This window comes from Camelina sativa, chromosome 11 (genome assembly GCF_030686135.1).
Source record: "Camelina sativa cultivar CO46 ecotype springtype chromosome 11, ASM3068613v1".
NCBI lineage: Eukaryota > Viridiplantae > Streptophyta > Magnoliopsida > Brassicales > Brassicaceae > Camelina > Camelina sativa.
Genome location: NC_141890.1, coordinates 410,929 through 428,494, shown reverse-complemented (window position 1 = coordinate 428,494; position 17,566 = coordinate 410,929). Strand labels below are relative to the sequence as shown.

At 38.0% G+C, this 17,566-nt stretch overlaps 4 protein-coding genes and 2 pseudogenes across 5 annotated transcripts; 5 read left to right on the top strand and 1 right to left on the bottom strand.

The window, feature by feature from the left end:
• Positions 1 to 263: 263 nt before the first annotated feature.
• Positions 264 to 2,101, bottom strand: LOC104720798 (V-type proton ATPase subunit c1). Its single transcript, XM_010438683.3, has 3 exons — positions 1,764 to 2,101; positions 969 to 1,254; positions 264 to 753 (listed from the first exon to the last, which is right to left on the bottom strand). Exons 1-3 carry the CDS (start codon positions 1,837 to 1,839, stop codon positions 621 to 623), a joined length of 495 nt encoding a protein of 164 aa, XP_010436985.1. The 5' UTR covers positions 1,840 to 2,101; the 3' UTR covers positions 264 to 620.
• Positions 2,102 to 2,162: 61 nt separating this feature from the next.
• On the top strand, positions 2,163 to 2,933 carry LOC104727474 (protein BASIC PENTACYSTEINE5 pseudogene; annotated as a pseudogene).
• A 384-nt stretch (positions 2,934 to 3,317) lies between these two features.
• Positions 3,318 to 4,277, top strand: LOC109127534 (uncharacterized). The gene has a single exon (XM_019232454.2). It carries the CDS (start codon positions 3,357 to 3,359, stop codon positions 3,891 to 3,893), a length of 537 nt encoding a protein of 178 aa, XP_019087999.2. The 5' UTR covers positions 3,318 to 3,356; the 3' UTR covers positions 3,894 to 4,277.
• Positions 4,278 to 6,977: 2,700 nt separating this feature from the next.
• On the top strand, positions 6,978 to 10,014 carry LOC104720797 (bZIP transcription factor 29). The gene is made up of 5 exons (XM_010438682.3): positions 6,978 to 7,420; positions 7,576 to 8,882; positions 8,960 to 9,092; positions 9,181 to 9,265; positions 9,480 to 10,014. The coding sequence occupies exons 2-5, from the start codon at positions 7,675 to 7,677 to the stop codon at positions 9,692 to 9,694; spliced, it is 1,641 nt and encodes a 546-aa protein (XP_010436984.1). The 5' UTR covers positions 6,978 to 7,420; positions 7,576 to 7,674; the 3' UTR covers positions 9,695 to 10,014.
• Positions 10,015 to 10,161: 147 nt separating this feature from the next.
• LOC104727473 (tRNA-dihydrouridine(47) synthase [NAD(P)(+)]-like) lies at positions 10,162 to 13,599 on the top strand. The gene is made up of 10 exons (XM_087471402.1): positions 10,162 to 10,556; positions 10,706 to 10,816; positions 10,964 to 11,191; positions 11,346 to 11,592; positions 11,771 to 12,036; positions 12,132 to 12,404; positions 12,524 to 12,805; positions 12,884 to 13,004; positions 13,103 to 13,272; positions 13,355 to 13,599. The coding sequence occupies exons 1-10, from the start codon at positions 10,281 to 10,283 to the stop codon at positions 13,451 to 13,453; spliced, it is 2,073 nt and encodes a 690-aa protein (XP_087327528.1). The 5' UTR covers positions 10,162 to 10,280; the 3' UTR covers positions 13,454 to 13,599.
• Positions 13,600 to 14,713: 1,114 nt separating this feature from the next.
• Positions 14,714 to 16,215, top strand: LOC104727472 (putative F-box protein At4g38870 pseudogene; annotated as a pseudogene). The gene has a single exon (XR_015570722.1). The product of XR_015570722.1 is annotated as a putative F-box protein At4g38870 pseudogene (transcript).
• The last annotated feature ends 1,351 nt before the right edge of the window (positions 16,216 to 17,566 follow it).

The window sequence follows — 17,566 nt, the reverse complement described above, 5'->3', positions numbered from 1 at the left end:
ATTGGAAGCTTCCTTCAATTCGGACCGTGTTCACGTCTATCTTTTAAACACTGTATGTACATTGCATATTGGTGCTCCATGTCCCTGTTCTGTATTGAAAAATAATATATGGGCTTCGGCTGCTTAAGGTTTATCTACTTTTGTATGAGAGAAGTTTGTTTTATTTTGACTTTCAAAATAAGACAAACCTTTTCAACAACTCTATCCACGAGTAATTTGTAAGTAAAAGAGACATGTTAATGATAGAGAGCAACAAAAAAATATACTCAGAATAAATTTCATAAACAAGATGAAATCGAGTTTTCTGGTATTTATTTGAAAATGACAAAAGATAATAAATAGAGGGGTGTCTCCCACAGTTATCTTACTGGGAACATAAGAATCCGTCGCGGTCTCATTACAAACATAACAGAATGGTGAAAACGAACAACACTTTTGATGATGTGTGGTTTTTGTTTCGAGCAAGCACGTTCTTCAGAAAAAAAACATGCTACAAGGAGCAAAACCATTGTGTCTCTACTAACCTGACAAATAATATAAAGAAGATCCCGGCTCCATGAACAGACCGGCGAAAAGGGAAAGAAAGAATCATGCGGAGTTCAAGAACCGGCACTCTCTTCTCATTCGGCTCTGGACTGACCAGCTCGCGAGGACAAAATGATCCCCACGATAAGACCGTATAGAGCCAGAGCTTCAGCGAAAATGAGGATAAGAATCATACCAACGAAAAGCTTTGGCTGTTGAGCATTGGCCCTGTGATCAACCAACAAAGTTGCTTATCATCAGACGGATATATGAAGCAATAGACACTCACACACACACATGCTTTAAGATGCTAAACATATCAAATACGCCATGGCCTAGAACACCAAACTCAAGTTATCCAGGTTCATAAGGAAATGCTTGTAAGAAATTGAGTCTTTTTAGCAGAAGTGAATGTACACAAAGAAAGACGTAGAGGATCATACCTGACACCAGCATCACCAACAATACCAATGGCCATTCCAGCAGAAAGACCAGCAAGCCCACAAGCAAGACCAGAAGAAAGATGGGCATATCCGTCGAAGAGGTAGTAAGATTTAGCCTTGGGGTTAATCCCGGTACTGATGATAACAGCAATGATCAAACCGTAGATACCCAACACTCCAGCCATAACAACAGGGACAATAGACTTCATCACCAACTCGGGCCTCATGACACCCATAGATGCCACACCGACACCACTCTTTGCTGTACCATATGCAGCTCCCATGCCTAGTTAAACAGTAAAATTCACCACGTCAGGCAAATCACACAAAGATACACACTCTTTAAGATCGATCAATATGCTTTAGACTAATAATTCAGCACCCCTTGGATCTGAATAAGTATTATCTAACTGACAAGGATGAAAGCAACTAAACCACTTTGATGGTAAATAAGTAAAAGTTTTCCTTCACCAATTAATCAACAATACAGATCTAGCAGCAATGACTATAGGAATCTGATCTGCTGATGATAATACTAGAATTTTCTAAACGGATACAAGTATAGTTCAGTGAGAAGTATCGCTGCTAAGCCAAATCAAATCCAGGGGGGGGGGGGGGAAATAAAGGTCTTAGTATATCAATTTCAGAGCAATTACATAAGAAATATAATCAGGGACAAAGCAGATCGGTGAACTATTCAAGGCCGATCTAAAGCGCAAAACCAACAAACACAAACGAGATCAGCGAAGGATTCAGAGCGAGATATAAGAGAAGAGAGAGTAAGGAAGAAATTACAGGAGAAGACGAGGGCAGCAGCAGCGCCGAGGAAGCCGAAGAAAGGAGCGGTCTCATCGCCACTAAAGGTAGACATCTCTCAGGCGATTCTGGATCTTAAGATCTTCGTTCGTTCGACGATGGAATCTGATCTCTCTCTCAGAACTCAGATCTCTCTCCCCGTTGAATTTACTAAAAGGATCAGAGTTTTTCCGTAAGGCTAATCTGATTTGATTGATATATATTACAACAACGAAGCGCACACGTCGGGATCTCAATCCGGGTTTTACCCGTATTCGACCCATTTTATTATTTGGGCCATCATTCGGCCCACTCTATAGACGAAACACTTGATTCACATCACAGTATACTATAACCTCTCTTTTAAGCTAAGCACAAACTCTGTGTGTACAGTGGAATATGACGCCTCAGCATCAGATAAAGGAGCAGCACAATGCATTGGTGATGAATAAGAAGATCATGTCCATTCTTGCCGAGAGGGACACAGCTGTCAAGGAAAAAAACGAAGCGGTAGCAGCTAAGAAGGAAGCATTAGCCGCTCGTGATGAAGCACTTGAGCAGCGGGACAAAGCTCTCTCTGAAAGAGATACTGCCATCATGGAGAGAGAAAGTGCTTTAAATGCTCTTCAATACCGTGAAAACAATCGTGGTGGTTCCCAAACTGAAGAAGAAAGCCACTTACCATCCCTTTCCCCTATTACACCTGAAGCGGCCAACACGAGAACGACCAAAAGGAAGAAAGAGAGCAAGCAGGGAGCAAGATCAAAGGCAAAGAAAGTGGGAGAGGATCTGAACCGTCAAGCTGCGTCTCCGGGAATGAAAAGCAGAAAAGATTGGGACAGTAACGATGTCGGTTTAAACCTAGTCACATTCGATGAGACGACAATGCCAGTGCCCATGTGCACTTGCACTGGGACTGCTCGTCAGTGTTACAAATGGGGACATGGCGGGTGGCAATCATCTTGCTGCACGACCACTTTGTCTCAGTATCCACTCCTTCAGATGCCAAACAAGCGGCATTCTCGAATAGGCGGTAGGAAAATGAGCGGAGGTGTCTTCTCTAGGTTACTTAGCCGTTTAGCTGGCCAAGGGCACGATCTTTCTTCTCTGGTTGATCTCAAGGACTACTGGGCTAGGCACGGCACAAACCGCTACATCACTATCAAGTAGCCTAAATTTATGGGCCAGTCAGTAGCCACTATACAGTATATCAAGTATTGCTCTCTCTCTCTTCATCATCGCTTTTGCCTTTTGTCGTTTTAGTTTTAACAATTAGGATCAAAGGTCGAATGAAAGAATGAAGCTAGGCAGGGTCGTTACTGTGTTTTATTGTCCATATTTCCCTTAATGCAAATGTTTAGTAGTACTGTTTTGACTTGGTTCGATGTTTCTTGTAATTAATAAATATAGTTGAATTATTATTTATTTTTATTACAATTTTGAAAATCAAAACCTCAACAATTATATCGCAAAATCTTAACAACTTTAACAAAGAATTAGGGAAAACAAATGTATATTAGTAGTAAAAAAAAAAGCTTAAACGACTTTACTCCCATCTCTTTCACAGTTTCACTCAAAAGAAAAAGAGAGGACATGGTCCAAATGCCAAACAAGGCCGCCAGTAGTCCACCAAAGCGATGGCTTGAACGCATCAAAACATTCTTTGATGTTCCTAACCCGAGACTTGCTAGAATTCTATATATAAGCAGTTTTGCAACATTCTTCTCGGGGATTGCGTTTGCTTTTGAATGGACATTTCACGGCAAGAACCATAGAGGATTCCAATGGATCATCTACTACGCCTTGTCCCTGATCATTCTACCTATTATCATCTGGGTCGGTCTCGGTATCACCATGATTGTTACCTCAAGCCACCACGTGTCAACGCAAGTTGCTAGCGTAGCAGTTGGAGAAGAAGAGTGTGTCAACAACAACAACAGTTCTGCCGGGAAGAGTGGAAATGAAGAAACTATAGAAAACAATTGTGAGAGGTTGGCGATTGTGGTTGATGATATGGATCGAGAAAAGTGCAACGGGAAGGTACTTGAGAATAAGACCTCAACCGCAAAGCTAAAACGCACAGTTTCATTCCCATTGCATAGTCAAGTGCGATCATGTCGGACTAGGTGAGTCTTCTCTCCGATTCGCAGCCATCAATCCATCTTCCAAAAGTTAAAGAAACAAAAAATGTTCTTCTTATTAGAATTGTCCTTATTGTTATCCGACGCATCTATTAGCTGATTGTTGTGTCGTGTTTCATTTGAATAAATTGTTACACCGGTCTGAGGGAGTGACGAAAAAATAATAATGTCTTAAATCACAGATTCGCCACGTGTCAACGGTGGTGAGTCCACCAAATGCAATAATGAGGGATAATATAACTAGGTCCCACATGTGTACCCATCTAACGGATGTACAAGAAACCACGTGGGTTCGATCGGCGGAGTTGTCGCCAAGTTTGGTTTTGTTTTCAGTTTGAAGAAGATAAGCTATAAACTTGTAGGGTCCGCCTGCCTCGACCTATACTATACGTATTCTACATATATATATATATATTTTTTTTTTTTTCAAAACCTACAAATTAAATTTTTCTTGTGCGACTACTTCAAAGTTTTCGGATTTTACTTGTGTATAGTAGTTTATGTGTGGTTAATTTGTTGTTAAAATTTAATTAACCACTTGTTTTTTCTTCAATTTTTTATTTTGAAAAAGGTTGTTTAACTTATTCAAATAGAAATAATTATATTAGGTGAACTGAATCTCCTTATACAAGGATTTTTGTTATCCTGAAACCAAAAAAGAAATGTTTAATTTCACCAAAAGAGTATATTTTTATATTCGTTTTATTGGAAAAAGTTATATTCCAAACTTTTTTATTTTGTTAAAAAAATATTCCAAACTTTGGATGCATGTAAGCATGTGCGACCAATTTGATGGTTATGGACGATGTATCATTTGCATTTGCCAAGAATTATAAACTAGGAAACAAATACCAAACATATATGTGTTTAAGGGCATTCTCATAAAATATACATATTATAATTACGTGTAGAAATCAATAATCTAATTTTACAGTGCATGCATAACACTGTTTGTGATATTAGTTCTGTAAAAGAAAAAGATTGTAGAAAAAGAACAAATATATATACATTATTCGCCGAAAAAGAACACTGCACACACGGTAATAGTAATCCGATAAATATGTTTGGCTCACATTTAGATGGGTGGATCATTTCCATTGCATATACAAACTGTACATTGTCATTGGTTTCATTTTCAAAACGTGCAACCTAGTTTCGATTAATATATACTACTCCATAGATAGACGTTGTTCGGTTTCTGTTAATTAATTGTAACACGACCATTTTATTAAATATGACTACGACTTAATCCACGTGATTTACACCCTTAATTACGACTTTCAGTTATCCATTTCACACGCAGATTTATGCCTCTCTTTTGTGAAAATAAATGCTTTTAATTATCTTGAATATTTTATGTCAAATCTAGTGGAGTATTATATACTCCTAGTTATTATTTGAAATTGAATCCACTTTAGACCGAATTGTAGGAATTCCATTCAAAAGTATTATAATAGTGTTAAATTTCGTCTACAATAAACGAAAACTACTTTTAATTATATTATCAAATCAGCTAATAAGTAATACTATAACTCGACGTAAAAAAATCTTCCCTGGGTTAATATGCTACTATATATGGAATAAATATGTGAAAGAATTTTTTTATTATTAATTTTTAATGATTTGTGTAGTTCATCATAAATCGGTAGTTCAACTGACTTAGCTCAAAATAAATTAGGTTTTAAGAAATTTCGGGCCATGTTTTAAGATTCGAACACTAATCGCTAGGAAAATAATATAATAACAATGATAATATGTTCTGATCCTTGACTCCAAAATATATATAGTGTTCGACTCAAAAACTTTTCGGGTTTTCAATTATGGCTCGTCTTATTTTTTAGTTGACGGCAAGACTATTGAGTTGTATATATCCACGGACCACGATAGTTCTTTTTTTTTTTTTTTTTTTGGACAAACCGGACCACGATAGTTCATGTTTAATTTTATAACTATTAAACATACATTGCCGAATAAAATATGATAGTGTTTAGAATCAAATAATGAGATGTAAGATATTTATGAGAAACATGGAGGGAGGTGGTTATAAGAGTCAATAATATTTGTTGTGTGGTGGGGCTCATGTAATTAAAGACAAATGAATATATAAATTATATTGATAGGTGCATGAAATTTAGATCTTAAAATTTTGTTTACGAAGATTGTAAAATTAATCAAAGTGGCTACCACCACCGTCAGACAATTTTTGGCATTTTTGCAACAATTTTTTGCTATATAGCCTCTATGTTGATCACTAAATTTGTAAACAAAATGTAATGTGGTATCTAGATTGTAAATAAGTGGAAGTTTTTTAAAGCTGTGAGATCTTTTTCCTAATACTAGAAACAAAAATCCATCATAAAAAGGAACATTTAATCTACAACTACACAACACATCTAACAATATTGGGAAACTTTATCGTTGGGAGAAAAAAGTTTCTTTGATATTAGTTTCCTGATAAAGAGAATCAGAATAAATGTAATTAATACACATATGATTAACAACGTGATTGATCGCCAAAACAAAAATAAAAAATCGATATATGTCGTCGTATGTACTTTTACAAATTAAACGTTGCAGCATGAGATCAACACAGACGGATCTCTAAAATTCCTAAACAAAAACATATCTTGGAATTTGAAGAAGAGATCGACTTGGTGTAGTAGACAGAGAAATCGGGAACAAATCTTTTCAATATGGCGGTCCATTACATAATATTTTAACGGATCATATAAGGAAAGGCAAAGGCATGCCGAAAATTAAAAACAAAATACAAAGAATAGCTTTTATATTGTACACATGACAACATAACGAGGACAGAATCTTTCGTCTAGCAAAATAATGTCAAATGTGGTCGGGATACAAATTGAATCCATATGACCATATTAGGGTGCGTGTAATAATTTTCAAAATATATGTTAAAGATTTACCATATCGAATATATATGTTAAATTCATATACGATACGCATTAGTCAAAAAAAGGATTTGACATAAACGGCTACAAATAAGATAATACTACTTACTATAAACTTTTAGGATAGAATTGTATTAAATTGAAAGTATTGGGGAGGGATTGTGGTTAAAATTCACGCGTTTTGTTGGGTGTTTTCTAGTATTCTCTCTCTCTTCTTCTCATGAAATCCGTGTCTATTGTTTTTTTTTTTAATAGACTCTCTCTCTTTTTTTTTTTTTTTTTTTTTTTTCTCTTGCTCGACTCGTGCCAAAAAAAAAAAAAAAGTCGTTGTGTCTTTTTGAGTTTTTACTATTTTTTCGAGAAACAAATAATATTATATTATAAGGGGAGAGAAAATCGCGGAGGAAAAAAAAAAGAAAAGAAAGAGAAGAAAATGGCCGTCTGTGATTATTCTCTATAATTTCTAGAGAGAGAGAGAAGAAAAAGATTAGTCTTTTTTATTTTTTATTTTGCTTCTTGAAAGAAAAATAAAGAATAAAAGTAGCAGTAATAATACGTTCTCGCCATTTGCGCCATTGATTAATTCAAGTGCGTTGAAGTAGAGGTAAACCACACCACACCACTTGCTTCTTCTTCTTCTTCTGCATTTCAAAAGCTCTAATTTTTTTTCTTCTCTATGCAATCAAATTGATGCAATTCAATTTTATTCTTCTTTCCATTGATAATACTAACTAAGGTTCTGTTTTTACACAACAAAAGCTTTGATCTTTTAGGGTTTTCTCGAGTGTGGTGTGATTCAGTAAAACTGCATTATTATACATCCGTGGTCCAAATTTCGATCTGATCTCCGGTGAAGCAATGGGTGATACAGAGAAGTGTAGTAACACAACTGATCATATGATCCACAGACTTCACTCTTCTCTCGGTACCTCTTCTTCTTCCATTCCCAAACATGCTTCCTCCCCAATCCATCAGCAGCAGCTCGATTTAAACCCTAATTTCCTCCGCTCTTCTACTACTACTACTCCTCAATTCTCCAACTGTGCCAAACGAATCGGTGTTCCTCCCTCTCACCCTAACTTAATCCCACCACCGACTTCTCCTTTTTCTCAGATCCCTACCTCCCGACAACAACCCTCTTCTCTCCATTCTCATTCACGTTCACTGTCTCAGCCCAACTCGTTCTTCTCCTTCGACTCTTTGCCTCCTTTAAGCCCTTCTCCCTTCCGCGATTCTCTCTCCTCCGCCGCTCAACTACCAGATCACGATGTCTCCATGGAGGATCCAGATTCCGCCGCCTTTTCTTCGCCCTTCACCAGGTGTAATAACTCCACCTCTTCCGTAAGACCCGGTGAGAGTCTACCTCCCAGGAAGTCTCATAGACGCTCCAGCAGTGATATTCCCACCGGCTTTAATAATTCGCTGCCTCCAAGACCCTTGGAGAGGTCTTTCTCTGGTGGGGAATGTGCTGATTGGTCAAAGTCTGCTCCTTTCGTCAAGAAGGAGTCCAGCTGCGAAAGGGAAGGCGTTGGAGACAGAGAAGCCATGGATGATCTCTTCTCTGCGTATATGAATCTTGAAAACATTGATGTATTGAACTCCTCCGAAGCTGAGGATAGCAAGAACGGAGGAGGTACTAATAATAATGAGAATCGGGATGATATGGAGAGCAGCAGGGCAAGCGGGAACAAGACTAATAATGGTAGTAGTGATACGGAAGGAGAGAGCAGCAGTGTGAATGAGAGTGCTAATACAGGAGTCAAGAGAAGAGCCGCTGGAGGAGATATTGCTCCTACCACCAGACATTACAGGAGTGTTTCTGTCGACAGCTGTTTCATGGACAAGTTTTCTTTTGGTGAGGAATCGCTCAAGCCGCCTCTTTCTCCCGGTACTATCTCGAGGAAAGTTTCCCCTACTAACTCGGTTGATGGGAATTCGGGTGCTGCTGCTGCTGCTTTCAGCATTGAGTTTAAAAACGGTGAGTTTACTGCTGCGGAATTGAAGAAGATCATGGCTAATGATAAACTAGCTGAGATGGCTATGTCTGATCCTAAGCGTGTCAAAAGGTATATATTGAATCTTTCTTTACTTGTGTTATATGATCGGGTTTCTCGGATGTTTATGCAATGTTCCTCTTTTTCAGAATCTTGGCAAACCGTCAGTCAGCAGCACGATCAAAGGAGAGGAAGATGCGGTACATTGTTGAATTGGAACACAAAGTGCAGACTCTTCAGACCGAGGCTACTACATTGTCTGCTCAGCTCACGCTTTTGCAGGTGCGTGGTCTACAATGTTGTAATAGCGCCTTAGGTTTGTCTATATCTTTTTTGTTTCTAACGATTTTAGTTATACTGCATTATACAGAGAGATATGATTGGGCTGACAAATCAGAACAATGAGCTCAAGTTCCGTCTTCAAGCAATGGAGCAACAAGCACGTCTTCGTGATGGTACGCATTTCTCCTCAAATTATATTAATTCTTTTGTTCAATGGTTTACAATATCATTGAGACATGATCTCACTCATATGCATCTGAATCGGTACAACATTGAAGAAATCTATACATGTTGTATTTGAACCTTAATGACAAAATCTCTGTTTTGTTGTAAACATTTTGCCCTGAATGAATGTAAAAAAGATTGATCCCGGTTTTTCCATGGCAGCTCTGAACGAAGCACTGAATGGGGAAGTCCAGCGACTGAAACTGGCAATCGGTGAGACCAGCCACAACGAATCCGAGAGATCAAAGATGCAATCACTCAACGCTGAGATGTTCCAGCAACTCAACATCAGCCAGTTAAGACAGCAGCCACAACAGTCTCAGCAGAACCAGAATGGAACCATGGCGTTGGCAACAAAACCTGAATCTAATGAATAGAGAGCAGACAAGTTGTTGCGGTGGTGGTTGGATCAAAAGGGTTGGAGTTTTTAGTTTTGAAGTTACATATCAAAATCAAACATTATATTTTTTATTTATGTGCAGAGTCAGTTGAATTTACATATACTACTATATCATATAAGACGTAATAAGTCCAAGAGATTTAATTTTACAGTATGTTATTTTAGAAAGAAAAAAATTCAATTTATGGTAGATAGGTATGAAACTGGTCATATATGTAATGAAGGTTCAAGAGTTTGAACTTGAGAGACAAAACCTCTCTGTTTGTTTTGTTTTATTTAAGTTTGGTTTCTCTGTCTCTTCTTCTGTTGTTTGTATTTTTTCCTCTCTATCTGTCTTTTTCTTTTAATTTGGAATTTGTAGCTAACAAACTGGGCCTCGTATTTTTGGCCCATTAAAAAGCAACCCATTAATGTGTTCACTTCCACTTCCTTCCAAAACGCCGTTTGTGTCGTCGTTTTCGTGTCTCTGCAAAAAAATATCTAAAACCCTAAACAACAACACTCTCCATCACTCGCTTCTTGTACCTTTAGAATCTTTCCGGCGACGACGGAGCTTGTCCGCTATGTCGGATGCAGTAGCGGAGCTCGCGGCGGGTTCAAGTATTGGAGGAGATGCAAAGCCTGATTCTTCTGAATCGACGACGAAACAGTTCTCTGTGTATGAAGCGACTTCGGAAGAGCTTATAGAACGATCAATGGCACCAATAAAGAAGGAGTTCCTATGTCCTCCACCAAGTCGTTCCCTGAAGCAAAACGACGTCGCCGAAGTTAAGGCGCCTCAGTCTGGCTTGGTCCAGGAGAAGAAATCAAAACGACAGCTCAAACGGGAACGCCGCGAGGTATCTCATTCATCTCACTTTTTACAAGTATACAGAGTGTAATGAGTAGATGTGATAAGCATTACATAATCATGACACTGAAGGCTTTCAAGGTTATGTTGGTTAAGCTTTGAATCTTATAACCGAACCTGGCATGGTCTTTCTTGCAGCAATCTACCATCAATCTCTGCCCGCAAGTTGCGAGAACAGAAGATGTTAATTCCTGTCAGTATAAAGATAATTGCCGGTTTAATCATGATATTGAAGCTTTCAAGGCTCAGGTACTCACTTTTGCAGTTTACTGATGCTGATTTGGTTTGTGAAGTGGGTGGATTGAATGAACATGGTTTGATTTTGTGTGATTGAGCTTGGAGGATGATATTGAGAAAGAAATTAAACTGACAATATTTTTTTTCTTGAAACTGCAGAAACCAGATGATATAGAGGGGCAATGCCCATTTGTGGCATCTGAGATGAAGTGTGCATATGGTTTATCTTGTAGATTCTTAGGCACTCACAGAGATATTGCTGGTAATTCAGATGGGAAGGAAAAAACAGAGATGAACTTTTTTAACAAAGAGACACAGAGGCTTCTGTGGAAGAATAAGATGACTTTTATCAACGCAGATGCGAAGCTCAAGTCCCTTGGTCTATTGGTATGTCGTACATAGTATTATTTCGTTTATTTTCATTATTTTTGTGTGTGTTTGTACAGTGTCTCTGGCATGTCATATACTGCAATTTCACTTCTATATATCTCTTACCATGAGACCTGAGTGATTATTCTCTTTGTTTCATTACAATTTCTAGGGGCATGCCAAAAAAAGCAATGCTGCTGAAGAAACTAACGCAGAAAAAACTCAAAATGGTGCGAACGTTACTCAAGCAACTGAAGTAGCGGTTAACTCAGTTGTCAGCTCTGAGCCTACATCAGAAATGATAGAAGATGTTGATATTCCTGGACCATTAGAAACTGAGGAAGTTCGTCCTATGAAAAAGGCAAAATCTGAGGACGAAGAGAAAGTTAAACCTGGAGATGTTGCTGGAGTTAATGATGGTTAGGCTCTCACTTCTCTACACCAAAATGCCAATGAACTTTTGCTGGATAGTCTTAGATAGTTGCATAGTTTCAGTACATATAATTATATAGCTATATATTTAAGAGAAAAAAGTTGAAATAAGAAGGGTGTGGATGAGAAAATATCCTAATGTCCCAGTAAACTGGATTGATACAGGCGTGAAAGTGGAAGAGGAAACAAAAAAGAATGGGTATTCTACTTCAAAAGGTGGCGTAGAAGATGAGGATAGCATCAAAATTGTTGAAACTGATGGTAGTCTAAAGTTGCAGCCTCGCGAAAAGAAAAAGCTTATTGATTTTAGGGATAAGTTGTACCTTGCACCCCTAACAACTGTGGGCAATCTTCCCTTCCGAAGACTTTGCAAAGTGTTGGGAGCAGATGTGACTTGTGGTGAGATGGCTATGTGCACAAATCTTTTGCAGGTTAGGCCAATAATTGTACCCTCAGCTATGCTGACAGAATAACTAAACCTTGTTTTTTTGTAATATTTTGAAAACCTGCAAGTGTTGTTTTGTAGGGCCAAGCTTCGGAATGGGCTCTGCTTAGACGGCATTCATCGGAAGATCTGTTCGGTGTTCAGATTTGCGGTTCTTTTCCTGACACAGTGTCGCGCACAGTTGAACTTATAGACCGAGAATGCACTGTTGATTTCATAGACATCAACATGGGTTGTCCGATAGATATGGTTGTCAACAGAAGTGCCGGTTCAGCTCTTCTTAACAAACCATTACGAATGAAGAACATCGTGGAAGTTTCTTCTTCCATTGTTGAAACACCTATCACTATCAAGGTAACTGTCTAAGCAAATCTGAAATGATATCGCCTTTCATATGAAACTGTAACATTAGTGGATGTGAATGTGTTGGTATTATAACCATTCTTTACTTGTCCGATCCTATTTGGTGCCAGGTACGTACGGCATTCTTTGAGGGTAAGAATCGGATAGATTCATTAATTGCAGATATCGGAAACTGGGGAGCCACTGCAGTGACTATTCATGGGCGATCAAGACAGCAACGTTATAGCAAGTCTGCGGATTGGGACTATATATACCAGTGTAGCAAAAACGCTTCCACTAACCTACAAGTTATAGGAAATGGAGATGTGTACTCTTATTTAGACTGGAACAAACACAAGGCTGACTGTCCTGAGTTGTCTAGCTGCATGATTGCTCGTGGAGCATTAATCAAGGTGTGTGTATGACCATATAATATCAGCTTATTCCTAGTAAATCATTCGATAGTCTCAATGGGCTTTTTACTTATGCAGCCTTGGATATTTACTGAAATCAAAGAGCAACGTCACTGGGACATTACCTCAGGTGAAAGACTTAACATCTTGAAGGACTTTGTACGTTTTGGTCTTCAACATTGGGGATCCGACAATAAAGGTAAAAAAACACAAGGCCTGGAATTGAAATTACGTTATGCTGGTTTGTTCTGCCCCTTGTGGCTAAATGCTCTGCCGTTATCTTAATTTTTCAAACAGGAGTTGAGACAACTAGGCATTTCTTGCTGGAGTGGCTAAGCTACACGTTTAGGTACATACCTGTCGGTTTGCTTGATGTAATCCCGCAGCAAATCAACTGGCGCCCGCCTTCTTACTTTGGCCGTGATGATCTTGAGACACTCATGATGTCTGAATCTGCCGGTGACTGGGTGCGTTAAATTCTTCTCCTTCAATTGTCTTCTTACTTTGGACTATCTGAGCTTAAGTTTAATATAATGTTACAACATGCAGGTGCGGATATCGGAATTGCTGCTTGGAAAAGTTCCCGAAGGCTTCACATTTGCCCCCAAGCACAAATCCAACGCTTATGATCGAGCTGAAAATGGCTAATTCGACCACATCGTTTGTAATGTCTGAAACTGTGTGAGAGACTTTATATTTGATTGTTCTAAAATAAAAACATTTTTTGAGTTTTTAACAGAATAGATAAAAGCCAATCCGATAATTTTTTTTAGAATATAGAAACGTTTTGACTACGCTCTCGGCCTATATTGTGGTCATGGGATACTAGAAACGCGAGAGAATCGCTCATCTTACTAAATAGAGATCAACTCTCTTGGCCATAGAATTGGCGATCAGGTGAAGAACAAGCTCGATATCAGAACTTGTGATGAAGATCGAACCCTACTCTCCGAGCTTTGTCTTTAGTCGCTTGTAATTCTCGGAACTACCATCGTGTGCTACTGCGAATGATCCTATAGTTTGCAGCTAAAGCAGTATATCTCAGCGGTTGGTTCACTGAATGTTCGTGAACATTGGGGCTCCGGAATTTGAATACTGGAACATGCCCTATCGCTATGTTCAGGAAGGATTGCTTAGTTTTGACTCGTTGAATACGTCTGAGACTAATCCAACCGCTGTGATTGATTAGCCGCTACGATTCCTGCTCCTTCTTAGCCACGGTGTTGCAACGCGTGAAGAGCCAAGTAAGAGATACGGGATTAGATTCCGAAAAACCCCTCATTCTTCGTGAGGCTTGTCATCTTCGTCTACGTCAGTGACCTGTGTCATCGCCGAGAAAACAGGGGAAAGCGGGCGTCTGCATGAAACAAAGGTACCTAGAGTTTTGAAAACGTAGCGTTTCACGGATCGGAGGGTTTGAAATAGAAGGGAAAATAGTATGTTGAGAAACATTTCTAGGGTTAGGGGAGAGAGACGAGATTCTACAGATGCTTAGAATCGAGATGTTTTGGGAGGCTTAGAGAGTGAATATAAAGGAAACATTAGATCAACTTGTGCTGTAGTATGTCCATAATAAATTCAATAATTCATAATTTGGTTCATATGAATAACAATAACAAAAAAATCAAAATTGATTACATAAAAGTCTTTCAACTTAACATAAGATATTTATGAAGATAATTTAAAAATAATTTGGATTAATATTTGTTTTAAAAAAAACTCTTATATTTTCTTTGTAACAATTACGGGAAAAAACCTATAAATTATTTTGAGTAATCTATGAAATGGCTGGCGTTTTTGCCATCTCAACAAAAAGTTTATAAAATAAAAACGGCAACACGTTTACTCATTAATATACTGCTTTAGGGTTTTCACCTTAAACAATATTTTTTTTGGAAGACCAAAGGCAAAGGTGGCTGCTGGAAGCATTTCTCATCGTTTACGTCTCTCTACCATGGAGACACAGAGGAAGAAGCTTGCAAAGGTAAGCGTAAACTCACTTCCGGATGATTTGATGGTGGAAATACTCAAACGATTTCCAGTTAAAACCCTAATCAGATTCCTCTCCGTATCTAAGCTCTGGAGTTCCATAATCCGCAGTCCATATTTCATGAAACTATTCGTGAATGAGTCTTTGAAAAGACCCAAAAGTCTCGTCTTTGTATTCAAAGTGAGCTCTTTTTCGTTAACCTCTGCATCTGTTCACTTCAAAAGTACACGTGAAGTACTATCATCATCTTCTTCTTTTGCTTCTCCAGCCACTTATCATGTGACTTGTCACACCAGACAGCGCACGACCATTGCTCCTTCTGTCCACGGTCTGATTTGCTATGGACCACCTTCTAGCCTCGTGATATATAATCCTTGCACTAGACGATCGGTTACCTTGCCCAGCGTTAGTGCAGGGAAGAGAGCCACAAACCAGTACTTAGGCTATGATCCCATCGACAGTGTTTATAAAGTGCTGTGCATCGTGAGAAGAATGCCTATGCTGAGAAACAGACGCGGTTTAGCTGGGGAGATAATGGTTTTGACATTGGAAAGTAGTGGGAGTTCTGCTTGGAGGATGTTTCAAGGCACTATTCCTCCTCACTCTCCTTTAAGTGAGCAACTTTGCATCAATGGTGTTTTGTATTATCAGGCTTTTACTGGCACAAAACTAAATGAGTGTGCAATCATGAGTTTTGATGTTAGGTCTGAAAAGATTGATCTTATCAAAGGACCTTGCAGCAACTTTCGTAGCTTTTCAAAGTTGACAACCTACGAGGGGAAGCTGGCTGTTATCTTCTTTGAAAAGAAAATCAGTGGTATTATTGGGCTGTGGGTTCTAGAAGATGCCTCTAAGGAGGATTGGTCCAAGAAGACTTTTGCTTTGCCTAAATTAGTTGCCTCCAAAACAAACCCTATTTCTGATAGGTTTTATGAGTTTCGCACCACCGACGCTGACACTGGTGAGATTATATTTACACCAACCTTACTGCATTCATCCGTACCTAGTGTTCTCTACTATGATCTGAAGAAAGATAGTATGAGAACTTTTGAAGTAGAAGGAAGAAGAACAGAGCAGTATATACGTTGTCATTCAGACTCTGTCTCCTCTGCTCAGGTTGAGAATCTCATGTTTCTGTAAGATCAGTTTCCGTGCTCCACAGTTCATTCAGTTCCCCCATCCCATTTGCCTTCAAACAGTTTGTAGTTGTGTTCTAACAACTGGTTTTCTTAGACAGTTTTACAATGATCTAATTTGTTTTTTTTTTTTAAGTTCATAAATCATACCGACCATCGTCTTAGGTTTTCAATTGCTTGTAATTTACAGCATTACCATTGTGCTCCAACGTTTGTGATCCAATTACTTGTTTGGCTGCAACTATAGTAATTGAATGGCTGATCATTCTTGTTTACAGAGGAAAGTATGGGTTTCGATTAGGGAACGTAGTGTTTATATATAAGGCTTTACGCTAGGTTTAAGGAGAACTCAGACCAAAATCTTTCCTCGGAAATTATTTAGAGAGGTTAACAAAAATGGCTATTCTCGTCAGTTAGAGAAGAGTGGATATAACTAAGGTACTTTTGCTTTTTTTTTTTTGTCAAAAGAAGGTACCTTTCTAATATATAGGTTTATACAAATTTTATCTGTATATATATATATATAGCTCTTGATCGTATGAGGAAAAGAAAAGCATTTAATCAGTGGTTTCTCTCACGGTGTAGAAGTAAAAAAGATGAATAACTAGTATGAATGTAAAAATTTCATTGTTTCAACTGGTTTATGGATTAAAGATTTGATTAAAGATAACATTTGAAAAAAAAAAAAAAAAAAAGATGAAACTATTGTGTAGGAAGTTGACATGACAAATGCACCTTCCAAGAATTTTCCTACAAATAGTTTAATTCGTACGGAAAGGGACAATATTAAAAGATTCTTCTTTTTGTAATTTACTCATCCAGTTGAGATCCAAACCTCTTGGCTTTTTCTTTTCCTCCTCGTCCCTTCGTTCATGGTTTGGACTTTGGATGTGCAGTGCGATCACTACGTAAAATGGCCTTTAAAAAAGAAAAAAAAAAATCGGGTTATATATAATCTGTGAGTCTGGGATCTATTAATTTTTAAAATATAACGATTGATTTGTGATAATCCTCTATAAGTGGTTGATCGACATTTAGTGTTTCTTCTTAAATTATTATATAGATTTTCATGTATACAAAGATGTGGGTGATTGAGAATTAGTGTTTGTTCTTTGTATTACTTCCATATGTATACTCAAGTTCATGGTTTAGTCCTTCAACCAATTGGTTTGTTGTGTGCACATTACTACATATTACATTCGAGTATTCGACTGAGCAACATGTACGTATATACATGTATCAACGAGTGATGCGGCAGGATAGATATTATCGGGGTTTTAATCTCCGGAGCTCTCTACTCTCCAACAAAAATTCTCAAATACGCCTCTTCTATTACTTAATTTATTTTTGATTTAAAACAATTCCAAAAAAAGGTAAATACCTTTAGACCCCCAATAGTTAGAGAATATTACTGACCCAACCAACAAAAATGGATATAACACTCAAACCTTTTATATTCGGGTCAAATTTTTTTTTGTTTAACTTTAAAAATCCTTAAAATCAATTTTTCTTTTCTTCGTTTGATCCTAAAAAACCCAACATCTCAATTTATCTTTTTTTCCTGTACGAGTGTAGATAGAGACAACTTGTAATGGTGGAAACAACATTATGCAATTGAAATCGATTTTTTTATTT

What these genes read in the sequence shown, in the direction of transcription:
- LOC104720798 (XM_010438683.3), bottom strand. Translation starts at nt 1,839, where the DNA reads ATGTCTACCTTTAGTGGCGATGAGACCGCTCCTTTCTTCGGCTTCCTC. An exon ending in TGCTGCCCTCGTCTTCTCCT is followed by an intron (nt 1,255 to 1,763) that starts GTAATTTCTTCC and finishes CTGTTTAACTAG; the next exon opens with GCATGGGAGCTGCATATGGT. An exon ending in GTTGGTGATGCTGGTGTCAG is followed by an intron (nt 754 to 968) that starts GTATGATCCTCT and finishes GGTTGATCACAG; the next exon opens with GGCCAATGCTCAACAGCCAA.
- LOC109127534 (XM_019232454.2), top strand. Translation starts at nt 3,357, where the DNA reads ATGGTCCAAATGCCAAACAAGGCCGCCAGTAGTCCACCAAAGCGATGG.
- LOC104720797 (XM_010438682.3), top strand. Translation starts at nt 7,675, where the DNA reads ATGGGTGATACAGAGAAGTGTAGTAACACAACTGATCATATGATCCAC. An exon ending in GATCCTAAGCGTGTCAAAAG is followed by an intron (nt 8,883 to 8,959) that starts GTATATATTGAA and finishes CCTCTTTTTCAG; the next exon opens with AATCTTGGCAAACCGTCAGT. An exon ending in ACAAGCACGTCTTCGTGATG is followed by an intron (nt 9,266 to 9,479) that starts GTACGCATTTCT and finishes TTTCCATGGCAG; the next exon opens with CTCTGAACGAAGCACTGAAT.
- LOC104727473 (XM_087471402.1), top strand. Translation starts at nt 10,281, where the DNA reads ATGTCGGATGCAGTAGCGGAGCTCGCGGCGGGTTCAAGTATTGGAGGA. An exon ending in TCAAACGGGAACGCCGCGAG is followed by an intron (nt 10,557 to 10,705) that starts GTATCTCATTCA and finishes TCTTTCTTGCAG; the next exon opens with CAATCTACCATCAATCTCTG. An exon ending in TCAAGTCCCTTGGTCTATTG is followed by an intron (nt 11,192 to 11,345) that starts GTATGTCGTACA and finishes TACAATTTCTAG; the next exon opens with GGGCATGCCAAAAAAAGCAA.